General features: G+C 38.2%; 2 protein-coding genes across 2 annotated transcripts; one reads left to right on the top strand and one right to left on the bottom strand.

Annotated features, from left to right (window-relative positions):
• Positions 1-4,363: 4,363 nt before the first annotated feature.
• On the top strand, positions 4,364-5,170 carry LOC141628512 (uncharacterized). The gene is made up of 2 exons (XM_074441644.1): positions 4,364-4,568; positions 4,857-5,170. The coding sequence occupies exons 1-2, from the start codon at positions 4,364-4,366 to the stop codon at positions 5,168-5,170; spliced, it is 519 nt and encodes a 172-aa protein (XP_074297745.1).
• A 362-nt stretch (positions 5,171-5,532) lies between these two features.
• Positions 5,533-17,322, bottom strand: LOC141628511 (uncharacterized). The gene is made up of 5 exons (XM_074441643.1): positions 17,219-17,322; positions 16,726-16,925; positions 7,152-7,932; positions 6,201-6,764; positions 5,533-6,067 (listed from the first exon to the last, which is right to left on the bottom strand). The coding sequence occupies exons 1-5, from the start codon at positions 17,320-17,322 to the stop codon at positions 5,533-5,535; spliced, it is 2,184 nt and encodes a 727-aa protein (XP_074297744.1).
• Between the last annotated feature and the right edge of the window lie 4,425 nt (positions 17,323-21,747).

Raw genomic sequence — 21,747 nt, 5'->3', positions numbered from 1 at the left:
ATATAAATTCTAGATACGTTGAGTCTTTAGCACCGATAATGGTGTCGAAACTCTACATGTTAGGATTATCTATTGTCCTGAAAATCCTGAAAACACTCATAATCCCCATTCTAACGTACCCATTTAACAAAGCACAGCAAGAAACCGCATTCTTTTTCCTCGTCCTATCAAACACACTTTGTGAGTCTTTAGCATGCTCACATTTCCCGTACACACCGACTAGGCTAATCCCAACTATTATATCCCACCAAGGTCAGTCATAATCACTATGGCATGCCCTTGCTTCAATCTCCCTAAGTTTCCACAAGCAGTCAAAATAGAGCCATAAGTAAATTCATTGGGTACTAGCTTATGTTTCCTCTGCATAAAATAGAAATACGTCGAAGCTTCCTCATATAACTCATTCTTGGTCAGGCATGAAATAACGGAAGACCAATATACCGCGTCTGGTTCAGGCAATTGATCAAATAGATGGCGTACGCACATTAGCTATTTATATTGTCCATACTTATCAATTAGTGCGCTGATGGTGGTGGTGATTGTGGCGGTGATCACATTTTCCATACATATCAACTTGGTGTGCTGATAAAAAGCCGATGAGCACGATGGCCGGAGTGAAGATGGAAAACAGAATGATATAAGGGAGGAGTTGTATTGCAAAATGAACGTCGACTTGGTGATTGTGGCAGTGGTCACGCAATAATCGGCATCTGATGGTGGTCGCCGACGTAGGTCTTGGTGGTGGTGGTCGGAATGTGTCTTTGGTGGGTGGTGGCGGTGGATGGGGGATAAAGAAGATTAAGTTAGGGTAGTGTGTGAGGTGTGATTAATAATTAATAATTGGGATAGTGAGCATTGGTCTCAGCCGTTGATTGTTTTTAAATCAAATGGTTGTAGGTCGTTCTCACCGAGTGATCGTTCTCACCGGATCCTAAATCTATATATATATATATATATATATATATATATATATATATATATATATATATATATATATATATATATATATATATATAGGTTTTAAATGGGCTCATAACTACACTATACTACACTACACGGCCCAACCTTGTAAATCAACATTGTTTCGATTTTTTTTTTTTTTTCATTTCGAAATCGTCTCACTTACTAATCCCGACTCATAATAAAATATAACATAAAATAAAAATGCTAATAAAACCCTTATAAAATTACGGGTATTACAGTCTTCCCCCTTGAAATGAACTTAATCCTGAAGTTCACCCAAGACATATACAAGACAACCCACTCAAATTAACATGAAATTAATGAATTAAACGGTGTTTTACAAATATTGCCACATATTATCTGAAGGATGAGGCCGACAACTGGTGGGTTCTTGCTGGAGCTGGTCTGGAGGTTAAACTATGGTATGGTTGCGCTGTCTTCACTGAGGCGCTAAAGAAGAGGTTCTATCCAGAGGAGATGCGCTGGTACAAGGAGCAAGAGTTCCTTCGTTTGCAGCAGGAGTTCCTTCATTTGCAGCAGGGTTTCATGACCGTAGAGGAGTACACCAACAAGTTCGTGAAGCTGTCACGATTTGTTACCTTTGTTGCTAAGGACGAGGTGTCGATGACTCGTGTCTATGAGAAGAATCTAGCTTCTAAGGCCCGGACTACTATGTCTGGTATTACTTCGACTTCTTTCTAGCAGGCTTATGATCATGCTCTTTGCATTTATGATTTAGTTCTTGCTACCGAGGCTGAGGAGAGTGTGAAGAGTAAGTTGTGAAGAGGCCTTATGTTGCTCCTTATACTCCCAAGAAGAAGCAAAAGTTTGAGGCTCGTCCGTATGCTCCGCGTGATCAGGGTCAAGCTAAGAAGGATATGGTTTGCTTCAAGTGTGGAAAGGCTTACCACCGGGTAAGTATTGTGCTACTGGCAATCAGCTCACATGTTATACCTGTAAAGTTCCGGGACACAAGGCCATCGATTGTCCTCAGAAGCCGAAGATTGATGCTCCTAAGGCTGATGCTCCGAAGACTGGTCGAGTGTTTGTTATGAGCTGTGATGAAGCATATGCAACTCCAGATGTGGTTACGGGTACTTTTCTGGTTCATTCCTTATCTGCTTTTGTACTTTTTGATACGGATGCATTGATGTCTTTTGTATCCGAATCCTTTTCCGTCCGTGCTGGACTCACTTCCTCATCTTCCGTTTATACCTCTATTTCCCTTCCTACGGGTGAGATTGTTTCTTGCTCCGTTCTGTTCAAGGACGTACCTATCAGTATTGGAGGGGCTATCCTTCCAGCCGATCTTATCCAATTCAAACTATGGAAATTTGATGTTATTTTGGGTATGGATTTGTTCTTTCGTTTTAATTCTAGGTTTCAGTGCCGAGATCACAAGATCTTGCTTAAGAGTCCTTCAGGTTCCAAGATTTCTTATCAGAGTGTTAGGGTTACACCTACTGTTAAGTGGGTTTCTGCTTTGAAGATGGTTAGCATGGGTAGAAAGGGTCATCAGATCTATTTGTGCAGTGTTCGTGATGTTTCAGCAGAGTTGAAGTTGGAGGATATCTCTGTGATTAAGGAGTTTCCCGATGCCTTTTATAACGATCTACCTGGTATTTCTCCTGAGCGAGATGTAGAATTCTGGTCCCATTTCGAAAGCTCCGTATCGTATGGCACCAGCTGAGTTACAGGAACTGAAGAAGAAACTTGAAGTGATGAGGATAAGGGCTTTATTCGACTGAGTGCTTCACCGTGGGGTACTCCAGTTTTGTTCGTCAAGAAGAAAGATGGTAGTATGCGTTTATGCATCGATTACTGTGAGTTGAATATGGTTACTATCAAGAATAAATATCCTTTCCCTAGGATCGAGGATTTGTTTGATCAGTTTCGTGGCGCTAGTGTGTTTTCTAAGATCGATCTAAGGTCAGGTTACCATCAGATTCCGGTTAGGAAAGAGGATATTCCTAAGACTGCTTTCTGATCAAGGTATGGCCACTATGAGTTCGTGGTAATGCCATTTGGGTTGACGAATACACCTGCATTTTTCATGGATCTGATGAACTTCACTTTCAGCAAGTATTTGGATAAGTGTGGCGTGGTGTTTATAGACGACATACTGATTTACTTGAGGGATGAAGACGAACACGAAGGTCATCTTCTTGTTACTTTGGAGACTCTACGTAAGCAGAAATGGTATGCTAAGTTCTTGAAGTGCGAGTTTTGGCTGACGAAAGTGACTTTCTTGGTCATGTGATATCTTGCGATGGAGTTATGGTTGATCCGTTAAAGATTCGAGCTGTGGTCGAGTGGGAAAGTCCGAAGAATGTGAACGAGATTCAGAGTTTCCTTGGTCTTGCTAGTTACTACCGTCGTTTTGTGCATGATTTCTCTAACATCGTAAGGCCGATGACTCAGCTAATGAAGAAGGAAACCAAGTTCATTTGGACCGAGGCTTGTGAATCTGCTTTCCAGGAGTTGAAGAAGAAGTTGACTACTGCCCATGTGTTGACTCTACCAGAAGAGGGCGTCGAGTTCGATGTCTACAACGATGCGTCAAAGTCTGGGCTGGGTTGTATCTTGATGCAGAAGGGTAAGGTTGTGTCTTATGCTTCCCGTCAGTTGAAATTTCATGAGATGAACAACCCGACTCACGATCTTGAGTTGGCAGCATTGGTGTTTGCACTTTAGTTGTGGCGACGCTACTTATATGTAGTCTCTTGCATAATTTATACGGATCAAAAGAGCTTGAAGTATATCTTTACTTAGAGAGATCTTAACATCAGGCAGAGCCGTTGGTTGGAGCTGCTTAATGACTATAAGATTGAGCTGCAGTATCATGAGGGTAAGGCAAATGTGGTTGCCGATGCTTTGAGTCATAAGGTGTGTCATGCTATGAGATCTGTGATGGTGTTACCTGATGACTTCAGTCGAGAGTTCCAGAAGATGAGCCTTGTAGTAGTTCTTCCTGGTACTTTAGATTTGAGTGCGATGGTTGCTGAACTTGAGGTCCTTCATATGATTTGAGTTAAGCAAATAGAGGATGAATTCCTAGAAGGAGTTTGAGTCACCGTGAGCGAAGATCACGTCGAAGGCTTCGACGATGGACTTGATGATTGTCTACGATTCCGTGGTCGTTGGTGTGTACCTACCTACGAGGTCCTTAAATGTAAGGTTCTCAAGGAGGCTCATAGTACTCTCTATTAGGCACATCCTGGTGGTGAGAAGATGTACAAGGATCTAAAGTTACATTTTTGGAGGCCAAATATGAAGAAGGAGTTCGCTAAGTTTGTGAGTCGTTGCCTAATCTATTAAAGTGGTCAAGTTTGAGCATCAGAGACCTGGTGGTATCCTGCAACCTTTGGAGACTCCCACATGGAAAGGGGATTTGATATCGATGGATTTCGTTATGGGTTTGTCGAGGTCACCGAAAGAAATAAATGCTATATGGGTCGTGATTGATCGTTTGACTAAGATCGTACATTTCATTTCGATGAAAGAGACTTGCAGTCTCAAAGAGCTAGTTAATGCTTATCAGCATGAGATCATTCGTCTTCATGGAGTTCATAAGGATATCATCTCCTATCGTGATCCGAGGTTCTGTTCTCAGTTTTGGAAAACGCTGTAGTTGGCTTTGGGCAGTTAGCTTAAGACGAGTACAGCTTTTTATGCTGCAATTGATGGTCAGACTGAGTGTACCATTCAGACGCTTAAGGATATGTTGCAAGCTTGTGATTTGGAGTTCTAGGTTAGTTGGGAGAATAGCTTACCGCTTGTGGAGTTCTCCTACAACAACAGTAACCAAGCTAGTATTCAGATGGCCCAGTTTGAGACACTTTATGGAAGAAAGTGTCGTAGTCCTTTATATTGAGATGACTCCAATGAGGCAGTTGTTCTTGGTCCAGAGTGGCTTCAGGAATCAATTAAACAAGTAAGGTTGATCCATGAGAAGCTTAAGGCAACCCAAGATCGACAGAAGACGTTTGCAGATTTGCAGCGTAGGTCAATTGAGTTCGAGGTTGACGATAAGGTTTTCCTTAAGGGTTTGCCGATGAAAGGTGTCAAGAGGTTTGGGATTAAGGGAAAGCTTAGTCCCAAGTACATTGGTCCTTCTGAGGTGCTTGAGAGAGTCGGCGAGGTAGCCTATAGGTTGGCTCTGCCTCAGATTTTGTCGAAGGTTCACGATGTTTCCCATATGTCGTAGTTGCACCGTTATCACATTTTAGAATGTCAGGAGAAGAGGCTAAGGAATAAGGTTGTGCTTTGGTTCGAGTTCTATGGAGGAGTCATAAGTTCGAGCCGGAGACTTGAGAAACTGAAGCGCCATTGAGAGAGAAGCATCCACATATTTTCGAGTGAGGTAGTTCTCTTATCAAGTTTCGAGGACAAAACTTCTTTTGAAGGGGTTGGATTTCCGTTTAATATTTCTTTAATTTTTTTTAGGTAAAATGTGAGCATTTGTATTCATTCAATAATAGACGATCAGTACATAGTTTGACAGATCAACAACTTGTAAGACAATGGACTAATACATCATACATCAATAACAAACCCTATACAAGTTAGCTAAAGTCTATCACTACTAGCTACTGGCAGCTGCACCAGCTTCTTCAGTCTGCTCTTCATCTGTTCAGTAATTGCATTCATAATTAGAACAGGACGTCTTAAGTTGAACTCCAGCCTACATCTATTCCTTTCATGCCAAATGTGGTACCAACAGGCCAAGTTCACCATGTTGCAAATTGTAAGCTGTAACTTTGAATAATTCTGACATGGAGCAGAAAACTTCAATTTTAACCAATGCTCCACTGCTATTAAAACCTGAGAACTAAAAGCACACTCTGAGAAAAGATGAGCATGGTTTTCCACTCCCCTTTCACAGAGTACACAGAGCTCAGAATCACACAGTCCCAGATGATGCAATTTAGCTCTAGTGTTGAGAGCTTCTCTATAAATCAACCAACCAACAAAGGACTGCTTAGGGATGTTCCACCTATCCCAAACAGCCTTGCTCCATTGGACAGGGGGGGTGTGGTCCCCTAATCCAATGGTAACCAGAACTAACAGAATAACTCCTAGTGGCAGCCACCTACTGGTTATCCTGAAAACCACATGCCAACACATCCTTCACTTTATAAATATTTCTCCAGTTCCAATTAGAATCCAGAGAAGGTTGATAATCATTCCAGTCACTTCCTTTCAGATAGACATGATCTACCCACAAAACCCATAACCTGTCAGCTTTAGTATATATCCAATTCACCAATTTTCCAATTACTGCTATATTCCACACCCCTGCTGCATAAATTCCCAGACCACCTTCTTTCTTAGAACAACATACCTTTTCCCAAGCCACAAGAGGTGTCCTATGATATACTTCATCATTGCTCCATAAAAAATTGCGACAGATAGCTTCAATTCTTTGAATCACACCTTTGGGAATGAGAAAAATGGAAGACCAGTAATTATGTAAAGTATTGAGCACAGAGTTAATAAGGACAAGCCTACCCGTATAGCTCATCTTCCTTGCCCCTATGCCCCTGATCTTCTGAACAATCTTCTCAATCAAAATATGACAGTCAGACCTAGAAAGTCTACCAGGTTGAACAAGCACACCCATGTATTTAAATGGAAGAGATCCTTCCTGGAAACCAGAAATATGGGTGATATCAGCCTTTAACCACTCAAGGACCCCATTAACTACCACTTCAGACTTATCAGCATTTACTTTGAGACCTGAGGCAGTACTAAACGTGGACAAGGCTCTGAGAATCAACATAATAGACCTGACATCACCTCTACAAAACATTAATAAGTCATCAACAAATAGTAGGTGTGTCAGCCTTAAACTCTTACATAGAGGATGAAACCTGAAATACGAATGGCCTACTGCATAGTCCATCACCCTGGAAAGATATTCCATACACACACAAAACAACAATGGATAAATGGGATCTCCCTGCCTTAAACCTCTTCTCCCCTTAAAATAAACAAACTATGAACCATTCAAGCTAAGTGAATATGAAGTGGTACTAACACAAGTCATAACCAAACTTCTAAAATGATCAGGGAACTTTAAAGCAACTAACATTTGATCCAAAAAGCTCCATTCAATGGAGTCATAAGCTTTTTGTAAATCCAATTTAAACAAGCATCTAGGGGAAGCCATACCCCTATTATAATACCTGACCAAGTCCTGGCAAATCAATATATTCTCCAGAATACTCCTTCCCTTCACAAATGCACCCTGACTTCGATTGATAAGGTCTGGCAAGATGAGTGCCAATCTAGTACAAAGAATTTTTGAGATAGCTTTATAGAGCACATTACAGCAAGAAATAGGTCTAAAATGCTTCACACTTGTTGGCCTATCAACTTTTGGAATTAAAGTGACTATAGTGGAGTTAACTTGAACCAAAAATTGCCCAGTACTGAAGAAATTCATTATAGCAGAGCATATCTCATCCCCAACAACATCCCAAGCATCCCTATAAAACTGACTATTATAGCCATCAGGCACTGGAGCCTTATCTTTTGGGATGCTAAGGATGCTATGCTTGACTTCATTTGCAGTTACAGGCTTTGCAAGAATGGCAAGATGCTCCTCAATGCAACAATTACCCATTCTGACTACAGTTTGATTAACACAAGCTACTTCAGTCTGTGTCCCCAAGAGTTCTTGATAATACTCCAAGAACGCAGCCTGAATGCTATCCCCTTCATTGCAAACCACCCCATGGTGATCCTCAATTTGAAACACTTCATTAAACATATTCCTCTTCTTAATAACATGATGAAAATAAGATGTATTCAGATCACCCTCAATAGACCACTGAATCTTAGCTTTTTGAGTCAAAAAGCTATCTCTAGCACAGATGAGCTCCCTCAACTCAGCAGCTAATTGCAGTTCCTGCTGTATCAGATCAGCATCACCAGGTTTATTAATCAGCTCCTTCTGAATGTGTTCTAAAACAGTACCAGCAATACTAGTGCTATTCTCAATGTCAGAAAAACAAGACTTTCTTTAATTTATTTTCCCATATTTCGTGTTTTAGTTTTTGGGAAAATATCCTTTTCTTGTTCTTTTGGCTTTTCTAGCTCGAAATTCGGTGAAAACCCGCTTTGCCGATGGGTTTCACGTGTGTTTAGTGAAGATGGGTGAGTTTTAAGCCTAAACATGGAATAAACCCATGAGTTTTTGAAGTGGCTCATGTTTCGCACATTTAGTCCCCTAACTAAGCCTCATTTGCATACTAATATAGCATTTAATAGCCATTTTATTCGTCATTTGCTTCCTATTTGCTTTCCTAGTGCATTTTATATGTCTTGTAGGAGAGAAGATAATAAGGCATAATTCCCGTCTCTCGCGCATATTCGGAAGATTGTTGATGATCTTGGATGGACTAGTATGAAGAGGATGCAAGAATGATGACCAATAATGATAGAAATAAAGAATATATGAAGGCATCATAGGCGTAAAAGCAAGGGAAGAAGGCCTGACCCTCAACCCGCTCGAGTCGAAGGTAACCCGCTCGAGTTGACCCTCAACCCGCTCGAGTTGGTGCCCAGAACCGCCTCCCACGGATCCCCTTTTGAAACGTGCAAGACTCTATTCGACACTTATGCTTGTTTCCTAATCTGCCCTTGCTTAAACCTAATGTTGTACCTACTATATAAACTCCATTTCTAATAATCAAGAGGTTAAGTCCTCTTAGTTGGGATTACGCTCCCTTAGATTAGATTAGGAGTAGATTAGAATAGATTAGACTTTAATCATTCCATAAATTGTACTTTAATCTTTCCTTAATTATTGTTCAAGATTTCTTATTGGGTAATTGATGATTTTTGGGTTATTATTTGGAGAATTGACGACTCTTCATCAATCAATCAAGTTCTCTTCGATTATTCTTTCCTTTCCATTTGTTCACCTTAAGATTGGTATAATTCCTTCACTCTTTACTTGTTTATTGTTTATTGTTTCACTCTTTCATCATGTTTATACTTGTTAATATGATTGACCCCATTGTTAACATGTTTTCCATGATAATGAGTGAGTAGTTTCTTAACTAGGGATTAGTGGGGGATTAGGGGAGTTAATCATGGGGAAGATTTATGCTTAATAAGTTCATATGTTTGCTTGCTTATTGTATTCTCAACTTATGCACATGTCATGTTTGATGAATTACTTGATTGACAACCTAGCTTGATTCTCTTATCCTTTCAACATGACTTGTAAGACATAAACCAACTCAAGGCTTGTTAGACCATGCATATATTTGAATAGGAAGAATTAAGTCGATTGTAGGTGTTGTAAAGTCTTGACCGACTCAGCTACGGGACCCAAACCTTCCTAGGCCTCATTTATGTTATCTCACCAAGAATAGGGAAAACCAATTCGAATTGTAGGTGTTATAAAGTCTTGACCGACTCGACTTCGAGACCTAAGTTTCCCTAGGAATTGTAAGATATACACTAAATTAATTCCAAAAACTTGCATCTATGAAAATTGTTTGTTTGATCTCATCATGATTCCCCTATAACTCCATGATTCCCTAGTATTGTTTATTATTTGTTCACATCCTTGTTTTTATTGCCTTCATTAGTTTAGAATTATCAGCTCAAACCAATTGTGACAATCCTAGTGCAACTACAATTACATTGAACAATTTGAGTACCCCCGTCCTTTGGATTCGACCCCGACTTGTTTTCTATGCTAGTAGGTGGGTATAAATGTGCTTGAGAGCCTACAATGACCCGTTCATCAAAATGGCGCCGTTGCCGGGGACGGTGTTGTGTATTTGAATCGTTCTTTTGTCTAGTTTTAGTTGTGCTTCTTCTTGAGCGACCTTGGTTCCTTAAGAATTTTATTTCTTGTACTTGCCTTATTTAATATGTTCAATATGTCTACTTTCACTTTTTGGCAATTTGAAAATGAGTCATTCGATAAGTATATTACAAGATTTGAAGATTATATGACATATGCTTGGCATCATGGTTTTACTCTTTCAAATTATGAAGCATGTTGTATTGTTTGTGATGGAATGAACCTTGAAACCCGCAACTTAGCATTTCACTTGAGTGGTGGTAGGATATGTGAGATAAATTGTGAGGAATTTTGGGAATTTGTGGAGTTCATGGCAACTAAATGTCTTAAATAAATTGTGCATAACATATTTGAGAGTGTCGAGGAAGGTATGTTGGAAGCGATAAAAACAACATTTCAAAAATACAATAAGGAAAACTACGATGAAAATGAGATTTGTGAGAATGAGACACCTTCCTATAAGCATGAGCCAGCCTACTATGTTCACAAATTAGCCCCTCCTTGGGAAGATGCAGTGCTAGATTATGAGAGTGATGATGATGAGGAGTATATTCGTGACTGTGAAACCAATGCTTGGATGCCGTCACCTTATTCTTCTTGTGTACCAATGAACGCAAATTTCATGGAATTTGATGTTAATGGGTAAAATGAGAGTGAGACGGATGTGAGCTTGAGTGAAAACTCACAATTTGAGGATGACATGTTACAGGGAGACAATTGTGTTGAACTTGGTGAGCCTTGTTACGACAACCCCTTTGATAATGGTCCTTGTTGGGATGAGGAATATGATGACATTTGGGAACCCCAAATAGACACCATTGAAGTTACCTTAGCTTGGATGATAATGAGAGTAATTGCCTTGAGTGTGGTGACTTTGACTATTTAGAGGACGAGTTGAGTGAAATGCTAAATTACTCATTTCATGTTCCTTCCATCCATCACATCTGTTATGATTTTTATCATAGTGTTCTTTACATAATTATTCGGTCTATTACTTGGGCATTTTTCAAATGTGCATAATTTTGTGTTGTTATCCATGACTATTTATAATTTTCACAGTCAGAACCCAACTCAAGAACAGTCGCAACAAGTGATGCGCCTCTTCCAGAGGATGCGGATTATGCTGCGCTTGTTCTGGGATGGCTTCTGCCTCTGAACTCCTTCTCGCTTCGACGTACCTTTCTATTAGGCCTCTATTAATACACTATTATCCATTAATATCACCTTCTAACCAATTTATTTTAATTTCCTTATCTTTTTATTCCATATTTCTTTTATTTCCTATTTCCTTTATTTCCTATTTATTTTATTTTATTTTCTTTTATTTCCTTATTTCCCAATTTTCAGATTTTCCAATTTTCCTTTTCTTTTAAATTTTCTTTTATTTCTTTCCTAAATCCCATTTTTGGCATTTATATGATGTACATTCAGTTGTTAATTATATTTTATTCTTTTCTATGCTTTTTCACATGTAATCAATATAACTTCCAACTTCGACCCAATTAATTGCTAAATTGTTTGTTCACCGACTTATTCTAATTCTCACATGCTAGGTTTAAAACGTTGAATGTTGCACTGCATGCATAGAACTGACAACATATCAAGTATAGACAACTTCCCTGATCATTAGTAGAGGCCGCTATCAAGGCGGGCGGGATTAGGTGTTCAAATAAACGAGCTTCCTAATAAGTACACTCACCCCTTACTCAAGATCTCTCTTACCTTCCGTGTTCATTGGCATCACGAGAGTCATTCTAGACATAGAATTATAAGGGTAACGGATTTCTTATTGTTCATGTCACTACTATGTGTCTTGACATGACGTGAAGTATTCGAATGGTTCTAATTTTCCATAAATATTGGTGGCGACTCCATAAATGCAGGGTTGTCAAACCTTTCACCGGTTTCAATACCTTTCAAATTGGTAACGGCCCGTGACGTGCTTTGGCCTCGCGGCGGAGTTTTGTGGGAGAAGTGCCGCCACCTCGAAACCAACGCACGGGTGCACGCGGCGCGGTTGGCTGTGTCCACAATTTGCAAGTAAGAAACTTTTTTCCCGGATTTTGCAAAGTCCAAGAAGTCCTTAATTCTGCTGGAACTGAGCAGTTACATGTCCCTGTTGAAATAGAGGAAGAAGAAGAGCTACCACTTGACATAATTTGAGTAATAAGAGGGAGAAAGGAAGAAAGAAAGAAAGAAAGAAAGAAAGAAAGAAAGAAGGGTGAATGAAAAAAAAGAATTGTGGTTAATAAAGAGGAAAGAAAGAGTTTTGGAGGGAGAAATAAAAATGGGGCAAAAAAGTGGAGGAAAACTAGTGAATAAAGGCATCTCCATGAAAAATCCAACGTCTCTAATATTCCCTATCCCCTATATCTAAACCAACAGTTTCAGGTGTATGATTATTTACCTGTACATCAGATTCCCCATCCCCATCCTCTTCCTCTAATTCTCCATGAAAAATCCAACGCCTATAATCTCTACTGAAACTATTCTTTTATAAGTGTATTTTGACATCTGGGATAGGCAAAACCCTATAATTACCGCATCTATTACAAGGAAAGGGGATTTATGAGTGGAGATGAAAATTTTCACTAACGAAATTGTAAAATTTAGCAATTCCGTCATTATAAACGGGATCACCAATTTCACCATCAATCATCCAAGTACGACCCATATATAAACAAGTAGCTATTCAGCAATTGCATAATCTAACACGGTTCTTATAAGAACCGTTGTAATTATATTATTAATATCTTCCAATTTCCATTTATTTTTAGAGGTGTTTATATTCTAACACGGTTCTTATGAGAACCGTTGTCATTATATTATTAATACTCCTTATCTTTCGATTTCCATTTATTTTTAGAGTTGTTTATAAACTTTGTTTATAAACTCGTTACTAGAAGTATGAAAATGTTTAATTTGATTTTTTAATTTTTCATTGAATATTTATATGTTATTGTAATTAATGTAACCTAAATCATTATTATTCTTTCATTCATTTTTCTATTCGCAATTTATTTAAAATCTATGTTAAAAAGCATTTGCATGTAATTAAGAGTAGAACTATATATTAAAACGAGTATATCATATAATGGCAAAAACCAAAAAAAAAAAAAAAATAGTACAACAAGGAAAAAAAGGGAAACACAATAAAAAATAAAAAAAAAACCCACAAAAACAAACAGCTTGCTAAGTAAATTAATTAAACACCCTAACAATAGTTTGACTAAGGGGTGTGTAATCAGGATAAACTTGATTATAAATCAAGCTTACTATATCGGCATCAAGACGGTCATCAAAATGAGGCACTTCTTCGTCTTTCCATGATTTCGGTACAGTAATAAAACTGTACCAAAAAAACCTTCTCAGCAGATGAGCATCCTCAGCAGTGGCAACCCATAAGTAAGGCCCTACGTGTAGATAATGATCCTTAGGGTCGTCAGAATAAATGTCATGTTTGCCCCTTTGATGGTCACGTGATGCATACCTTGCAGCGAGTTGTTTTGCTTGGCGAAAATAGTCAAGACCATCCCCTCGAAACTCGATCACAACATATCCAAGTAACCCACGACTCGAAATCCAAGCCGGGTGGATTGCCCTAACATTTGAAAACTCATTCTCAATAAGGATGTCCCTCAACGGGGTAAGGCTCTTAGAAGCTGGCTTCCTAGCAGCATCGCGTGTGACTGGGAGATTGTGAATTATGCACGTAATCGGATTGATATAGCGGGTTACCGATTGCTGAGGAGATGCGACTGTGGATGATAAAGACGACGACATTTTAATTATGATATGTATGTATATGTATATTATGTTTAAAAAGTGAAGTAGATAGGTTAGTAATAATAAAGTGATTCTTATTATTACTGCAAATGTGATGCTATTTATAGTATAAAGCTATAATTAATTAGATTAATTTAATCCATACGTTACATTCAAACTTGTATTAATTGTGCATGCATGCATGAGGTGAATAATGGCCAAACTACCAATAATAATAGGGCATGCATTGGTAAAATCACAAACTTTTCAGTTTTCACAGTGGATCTGTGTTTACAACAGTTATAAGAAAAACCGTTGTTTATTGGTATAATATTACCACGGCTTTAAAATAACCGTTGTTGATATATGTAATTTAATAATGGCTTAACAAGAACCGTTATCATTTTGTGTTATACATATGGTCAAACAATCAATACTGTAACTTTGAATCAGAAAAGGTAAAAATTACAGGGCATGCATTAGTCAAATCACAAACACTGGAAAATCACAAATAATTAAATTGATAATATGATGACATTGTTTGATAATTTAGTTTAAAACGGGTTTTGTCCAACCATTGTGTTTTTATTCATTGGAAAACGGTTTTTTGGATAACCGTTGTAAAATTATATGTTTAACACGGTACAATGAACCGATTCTTATTTAACTTGTACCGTTTCCACTTTCCAATTCTTAACTTGTTAAGTTTCTAATTCTTATCTTATTATACCAGTTCCAATTCTTATTATCTTATTATACCGTTTCCAATACAACCCAAAATTATTATTAGTAGAAAGTTAGCCACTCCCTCTTTTAAAAAAAAAAGCTAGTCCTCCATTAATTTTCCACATCGATTATGTCGTCAAGTTCATCAACTTATAGTGGTTCATATTATTCATCTGATGATGATGATGATGATGAAGCATCATATGAACCTCTTGTAGGACCCCCAAGTAGAATTACGTACGCTAAACCCTTTACGTGCATCATTCACAATCTCACGTACACAGAGGACGGGCATGGAATGGCTATACTCTCGTATAGCTTTGACTGTTTAATAGGTTTGATTCGGTTAGCCGGATTGAATTTGGTTCAAACTATCTACCCGGACAATGATGCGCATAATGGCTTCAGGCTTTACGCCCTTATTGAGTTTGGCGGAGGTGAGGAGCGGGAATGCTTTTGTCAGGCTCACAAACTTGAGCGGGCATTCTATAACAATGACTCTTTGAGACTCTGGTTTGATCGCGATGATCAGCGGGTAGGCCCATATTTATGGGTTGCGAAAGAATCTGACCGTCTCCTACTACTTCCGATTCTGCACCGCCAAGGTCGCAGTGCCGAGCAGGGGACAGTGCCATTCGAATGGGAGAACGACTCTGTGAATTGGGCTGAAGGTGAAAGAGATATATATGGTAATATTGTCTTTGAATTCCAGAGGATGGGCTAATAAAAACATACTCCCTCCACTCAACTCCACACTACACATTTGCTTTTTCACATTTGTGAACGCTTGTTTTTACGCGATAAATATCTTTAGGTACGTATTTGCAAAAATTATAAAAGTTAGATATTTTTAATGTACTTCTAAAGACCTAAGTCATTATAATATTTTATTTGGTGGATTGCCTTTGAGTGTAAGGAGTACCGTACTCCCGGAGGACACAAGAATTTTTCTGGTGATATTGTCTCTGAATTCAAGAGGAATGGGTAACAAAAAACGTATCAAAAACATAAATAATTAAACTTTAATTCAAAGAACCACCATAATCCAAATACAACTTATAATGCCAGATATTAATTAAAGACTTAATTTTTAGAATCTGATGAAGTATTAGGATACTCATAATGAATTTCGGTATACAACAAGTCAGAGAGCGGCCCTTCATTATCACCGGGCAGCGCAGGTGGAATGGCCTCTTTCTCCCATGACATAGGCACGGTGGCAAGAATGTGAAGCATCTTGTAATGTCTCAGCAGATGATGCATCCTTTTTGTCTATCATCCGAATAGAAGTCCTCTTTCCCCGCATCTTCCCCCGCAAATCTAGCCCCTAATTTTCTTGCCTGACAAAAACTATCATGGCAGTTGGCTTCGTCAAACTCGATAAAACCAAAGCCTACAAAACCTTGCTTGTTTGTTGACACATGGTAAAATTTTTAACCACAGTGAAACCAGAGTCATGAAGCATTTGCGTCAACCACCCAAAATCAGGGTTTAAACCCTTTCCATTCTCATCATAATGAATCGGGAGATTATGGAGTATGCAACTAAAAGACTGTACATAACGAGAACGTGATTGTAGCTCCAATACACCAGCTATAATTTATTTAGAGTGAAAATTAGAGAGAAATGAAAGTGTAAATGTTTGATAATTTTGATTTTGACTTAAAACATTATGAGGATATATTTATAGAATTATTTTGGTCAAATTGAATATTATTTGTCAAATTGAATATTTATTAATGTTCTGATAAAGTTTTGCATGTACTGGTCAAACTGAGAAATCTAATCAAATAGTGACAACAGTTGAATTGAAAAACCGTTCTTTCATAATTGAAAATGATAACGGTTACAAGAAACCCGTAGCTATAACATAACAACGGGTACCACAAACCGTTGCTGGTGTTAATTTAGTAGCGGTTTTCGAAATGCCGTTTCCTTAAACTAGGAACGGTTCTCTAACAACCTTTGATAAGAGTGATTCTATAACGAGTTTTTGGAAACAGTTAAACGTTTTTGATAACGGTTTGTTAAAAAGTCGTTATCACATTATAATAACAACGGTTTTCGAGAAAAACCGTTATTCTTATTAGCGCGGTATAGGTTTCCACCAATATTTGGAAAACCGTAATCTAAGTATCATTATTATCTACATTAAACCGTTGTGATACGCTCGTTATTGATGACCAGATTTGGCGTAGTGTCACCATTCCTAGTCTTGTGAATTGTAGTGTCCAATATCTCCTTAGTAAATCGTTCATCGGTCAGCTGCTCATCTAGCTCAATATTTTTAACTTCCAGCACATGTGACGGGTCACTTACATATTTTATGAGCTGTGACACGTGAAACACATTATGGACTCGTGCTAGAGCTGGTGGTAACGCTAGACGGTACGCTATTTCTCCAAGTCTATCCAGAATCTCATATGGTCTCACATACTTCTAACTTAGCTTCCCACGCTTCCCAAATCTTATAACCCCCTTCATTGGTGACACTTTAAGTAACACCTTATCACCAACTGTGAACTCAATAGAGCCCCTCTTCAAATCTGCATAGCTTTTCTGTCTTTCTTGTGCAGCTTTCATCTCTTGCGAATACATTGGACTTGCTCTAGCATTTGCTGAATCATCTCTGGCCCCAATGTAACTGCATCAGATTTATCATCCCAGAATACATGACTCCTACACTTCCTTCCATACAAGGCCTCAAAAGGTTCCATGCCAATACTAGCATGGTAAATGTTATTATAAGAGAATTCAATCAAATCCAACCTTTTTTCCCACGAACCCCCAAACTCTATCACACAGGCTCTAAGCATGTCTTCCAAAGTCTGAATCGTTTGCTCTGTCTATCCATCAGTAGCCGGATGAAATGTTGTACTCATCGTTAAGTTAGTACCCATACACTTCTTTAATTCTTGCCAAAACTTGGATATAAACCTTAAATCACGATCAGATACAATATCCTTAAGTATTCCATGCAATTTGACAACATTCCTCCTATAAGCCTTAGCTAACTCTGCCTTTCTCCAAGTATCCTTCATTGGAATGAAGTGAGCTGACTTAGTCAGTCAGTCAACAATCACCCAAATCATATTATTCCTCTTCTGAGTCCGTGGAAATCCCACTATAAAATCCATAGAGGTACTTTCCCATTTCCTTTCAGGTACATCTAAAGGTTGCACCATCCCTTGCGGTGTCTTATGCTCTCCTTTCACCCTCTGGCATGTCAAACACCTAGCCACAAATTCTGCTACATCCCTCTTCATCCCTGGCCACTAGAATGTATTCTTCAGGTCTTTGTATAACTTGTCTCCACCAGGATGCACTGAATATGGTGTGCCACGAGCTTCAGATAAAATATTTTGCTTTAATTGATCATCATCTGGAACACACCAGCTGATGCCCGTCGTTGTGCACCAAAGATAAATTTATAATTTCTAACTACAACTATAAATAGCGGTAGCAGGGTCGAACCACAGAGAGGCAGATGTAATTATTAGTTGTCTAATTTCAGTCTAAGGTAATGATTATGTGGGGGTTGTTTGAATTGGTCTATAACTAATGAGCAATAAACTAAAGAAATGTATAAAATCAAATTTAAAAGGAGTACTAAGATGATCGGTTCAGTGTAGTTTCGGCAGCAGCATACTAAGTAGGTCTGAAATAAACACATGAGGCGGGAAAACAAGAGGTCCTCTCGGTCCACTCTCAACAAGTAACGTCTTTCGATCTTGCTACAGGTCCCTAATATCACTAGTGCTGACTCTCGTCCTGAAAAGTGACTAAAACTCTAAACTTTACCTATCTTTCGATCTTAGCATAGTTTAGTCATTTTAATTGGTAGTCTAACAACTTTCCCTATCTTTCGATTTAATGGGTCGGTCATTCCTTGAGCATTCAACTAGTCGCGTGCACTCAATTCATCAAATATAGAATTTAAATCAATTAAAACGAAGCAAAACCTCACGTGGCCAGTCGATCGACCAGGGTGTGCGGTCGATCGACCGTGGCGCGATTCAGGTCGTATCATTCTACTGCCGCCTAATCTACAGTTCCCCTACATCCTAGCACAAGGTACTTAGCTACTCATGATATTGGTAAAAACAACAACAAGATTAACGAAATAGACTACTGAATTCATGCTTAAAATAGTTAAATAACAAATAACAATAAACGATAATTGGCTTCGGGAAACTAACTAGCAATTCTATACTATCAACGAAATATAAGCAATGAAACTGAATAAGAGCAGGAGAATACCGAACGGAATTGCAGAGAATAAAGATCCAGAAACCGAATGCAATTGTAAATTGTACGAAACAATATTGAAAACCCTAATTACTTGATATTCTAATACCTAAATAAAACTGAATGGAAACTCGACATTAAAGCTTAATGTCAGGTTACGTTATATAGGAATATAACGTAACATTATTCGCAAAACCTAATACACATTGGGCTTCCTTATTCTCGATCTTTTTTTTTGCGTCAGAGTAGCGGCTTGGTCGATCGACCACTGTGACCGGTCGATCGACTGAGGTAAGATGAACAGATGTTCCTGTAAGTCGGGCTTTGGTCGATCGACCATAGGGTCCAGTCGATCGACTAGAGTAGCTGATAATCCGCTTTTAATTCTTCATAAGGTTGTCTTTCAAGCTTCAAAACGCGCACCAAGTTCATCTCTCGAGTCTCTACTTTATGTCAAATGCAATGCAAGGTACTCAGGGACGGATTTAACTCAATATCGACTCATTTCCGCATAAATCTGCAATATTACATAAAAATACGAAAGTAGACGAAATGGGGCAAATAGTAGCATAAACTACACAAATGAGCTCTGAAATGCGTGTAAAATGGGGTGTGAAACATCATATTTAAGACACGCATCAGACTTCCCCAAACCAAACCCTTGCTTGTCCCCAAGCAAGAACTAGACTCAATCCTAAAACCTAATGGAACGAGTTCAATCTCAGAGCGAAATGCAAACTGTAAGGCCTAAACCAATTTAATGCAACAACCAACAATCAATTAGAAATGTGAATCATGCAAACGAGTTATGAAGTCGTCAAAAACTGCTGAACCGTCAACGATAGAGACTTATTAAAATGGACTCTCACGGGTCGCTCAAATCACTCAATAAATACCGGTGAGTATATGTAAAAGATAGAAAGAATTTAGTTTGTAGTGACTCTCACCTAACTACTACCTATAAGAACATGCCTGCAATATAATATGAAAATGATCTCTACAACCGTCAACGATAGAGACTTATCAAAATGGACTCTCACGGGTCGCTCAAATCACTCAATAAATATAGGTGAGTATATGTAAAAGATAGAAAGAATTTACTTTGTAGTGACTCTCACCTAACTACTACCTATAAGAACATGCCTGTAATATAATATGAAAATGACCATGACACATGCCGAGGTAAATAAGGGATATGTGAGGTAATGGGCAGGAAGAGGCAAAAAATTTATGGGAACGTGGAGGTACAGGTGATCAAGCTAGTACCCTAACAAAACCATATGACAATATCCAACTTCTTGCTCAAACTCTTCGATGAAACCAGTGCTATTAGCAAGCACAAAACTCACAATCTCCATAGTAATCAATCAACTAACTCCCCATAAGATACAAATGCAACATGGGAGCAAAAATCGCCATATAATAAAGACTTTGAATTATGCGAATTGATTTTTCCTTTCCTTCTCGGGCATCAGTCGATCAACCAGGATGGTCAGTCGATCGACCAGGATGGTCAGTCGATCGACCATGTCTACAGTACAGTACTCTCTTTTTTCTTTCTTTTTCGAATCATTTTTTCTTTTCTCTTCTTTTTTCCTTTCCAATTTTTTTCTTTATTTTTTTCCCTTCCTTTCTTCATCTTCCCAACAACATCTCAAAATGAGCAAATGCCACCAAAAACATAGTAACAATCCCAAAACTAGACTACTAGCTTGACAAGGGCAGGCTAAATGTAGGATGTAGTAATGGGACAAAAAGGCTATTTCTGGCAGTGTGGAGCTTATGGGCAAAATGAATAAAGGAAAACCTCTACCACATGTGTCAACTAACCACAAACTGAATGCATACAGGTATTAAGCAGATTAAGTTCATATTTATGCATATTGATATAACATGTCTCATAAGGAGTAACTACTCACATTTCTAGATAAACTGGTCATGAATGTCACCAGTTATACACTACTACAAATCCAGGCAACTACAACGCCCCTTTAACAACGATTATTCACGAAAATCACAATAGACGTTGTAGAATGTATGGCGCGAATTTTACTAAAATAAATTACAACGGGTATGGTTATAAAAACCGTTGTTATTAGTTTTAACAACGGGTCACACATGCACAACCGTTGTTAATAATTTGGCGCAAAATTGGCGCAAAGTTAGTGAAAAGTAATAACAACGGTTATTTTTGAAACCCGTTGTTAAAACTTATTTAACAACGGGTGTTTTTTACAACCGTTGTTAAAACATATTTCACAACGGTTGTTGTTTAATAACCGTTGTCAATACCTTCCATACTATAAAACACACAAACAGAAGTCTGCTGCAGCCACAAAACACAACCCTTATTAATACACAAACATAAACACAGCAGACAAACAAACACAAAACACATACACACTCTCTTTCTCTCTTTCTCTCTTTCTCATCGTCGCTTTATCTTCTCGCCGTCACTGTGATTTCATCGTCTATTACGTTCTGTATTTATCAGGTAAATCTCGCCGTCACTGTTAGTTTCATCGTCATTATTTTCTTTTTCTATTTATTTCTTTTGCATGTATGTGTTTGTATCGACCATTATGTTATTTGTTTAAGTATTGTTCGCATAATTAGTTAGTAAAACAATGAAGAAGCAAGATGAAGAAGTAAGATAAACATAATTAATATATATATATTAATTTATAAATACATAAATAAAAAAAAAAATTACATATGTAAAAATGCAATTCTTATATTTTCATAGAGGATCTTATTCTGCTCTATCGTATCCGTCCTCTCCTCCTTGGCTATTTGGAGGTTCCGTTCAGCAGTGGCTATATCGTCATATAGCCGCAATCGCCGCCGCTCCATCAAGCCATCTTCTTTGGCGTGCTTCAGTGCGGATCGAGCATCCGCAAGGTAGCTCCTGAAACTTTCCTCAATATGGAGGAACCGGCGGATGAAGTTGTTGTTGTTCTCGATCATGGTAAGAGTCTTAAGGATGAAATTATTCATTTTGTTGGAGTTTTTTGAGTTTGTTTTGAAAGATTAAGTAGAGTTTGTTTTAGCAGTTAGGGTTTGGAGATGAATATATTGAGATAATGGAAATGTTAGTTGAGAAATGCAATGTATTTATACTAAGCAATGTGTGGGTTGAGTTGCTTTTTAATTAATATATATGTTAGGAAGTTGTGCCATAATCATCATCATATCTCTCAATAATGCTGCTTCAAATC

The sequence above is a fragment of the Silene latifolia genome, chromosome Y (assembly GCF_048544455.1).
Source record: "Silene latifolia isolate original U9 population chromosome Y, ASM4854445v1, whole genome shotgun sequence".
NCBI classification, from domain to species: Eukaryota; Viridiplantae; Streptophyta; class Magnoliopsida; order Caryophyllales; family Caryophyllaceae; genus Silene; species Silene latifolia.
Note: the sequence above shows the minus strand (reverse complement) of the source record. Positions and strands in the feature narration are given on the sequence as shown.

Excerpts from the sequence above, each read along its gene's own strand:
- LOC141628512 (XM_074441644.1), top strand. The coding sequence starts at position 4,364 with ATGGATTTCGTTATGGGTTTGTCGAGGTCACCGAAAGAAATAAATGCT. Across the intron at positions 4,569-4,856 it reads CTATCGTGATCCGAGGTTCT|TTGTTCTTGGTCCAGAGTGG; the intron begins GTTCTCAGTTTT and ends CCAATGAGGCAG.
- LOC141628511 (XM_074441643.1), bottom strand. The coding sequence starts at position 17,322 with ATGAAGGATACTTGGAGAAAGGCAGAGTTAGCTAAGGCTTATAGGAGG. Across the intron at positions 7,933-16,725 it reads TGGGAAGCGTGGGAAGCTAA|AACACATTCAGAAGGAGCTG; the intron begins GTTAGAAGTATG and ends GTACTGTTTTAG. Across the intron at positions 6,765-7,151 it reads ATTTGCCAGGACTTGGTCAG|AGGTGATGTCAGGTCTATTA; the intron begins GTATTATAATAG and ends AATGTTTTGTAG.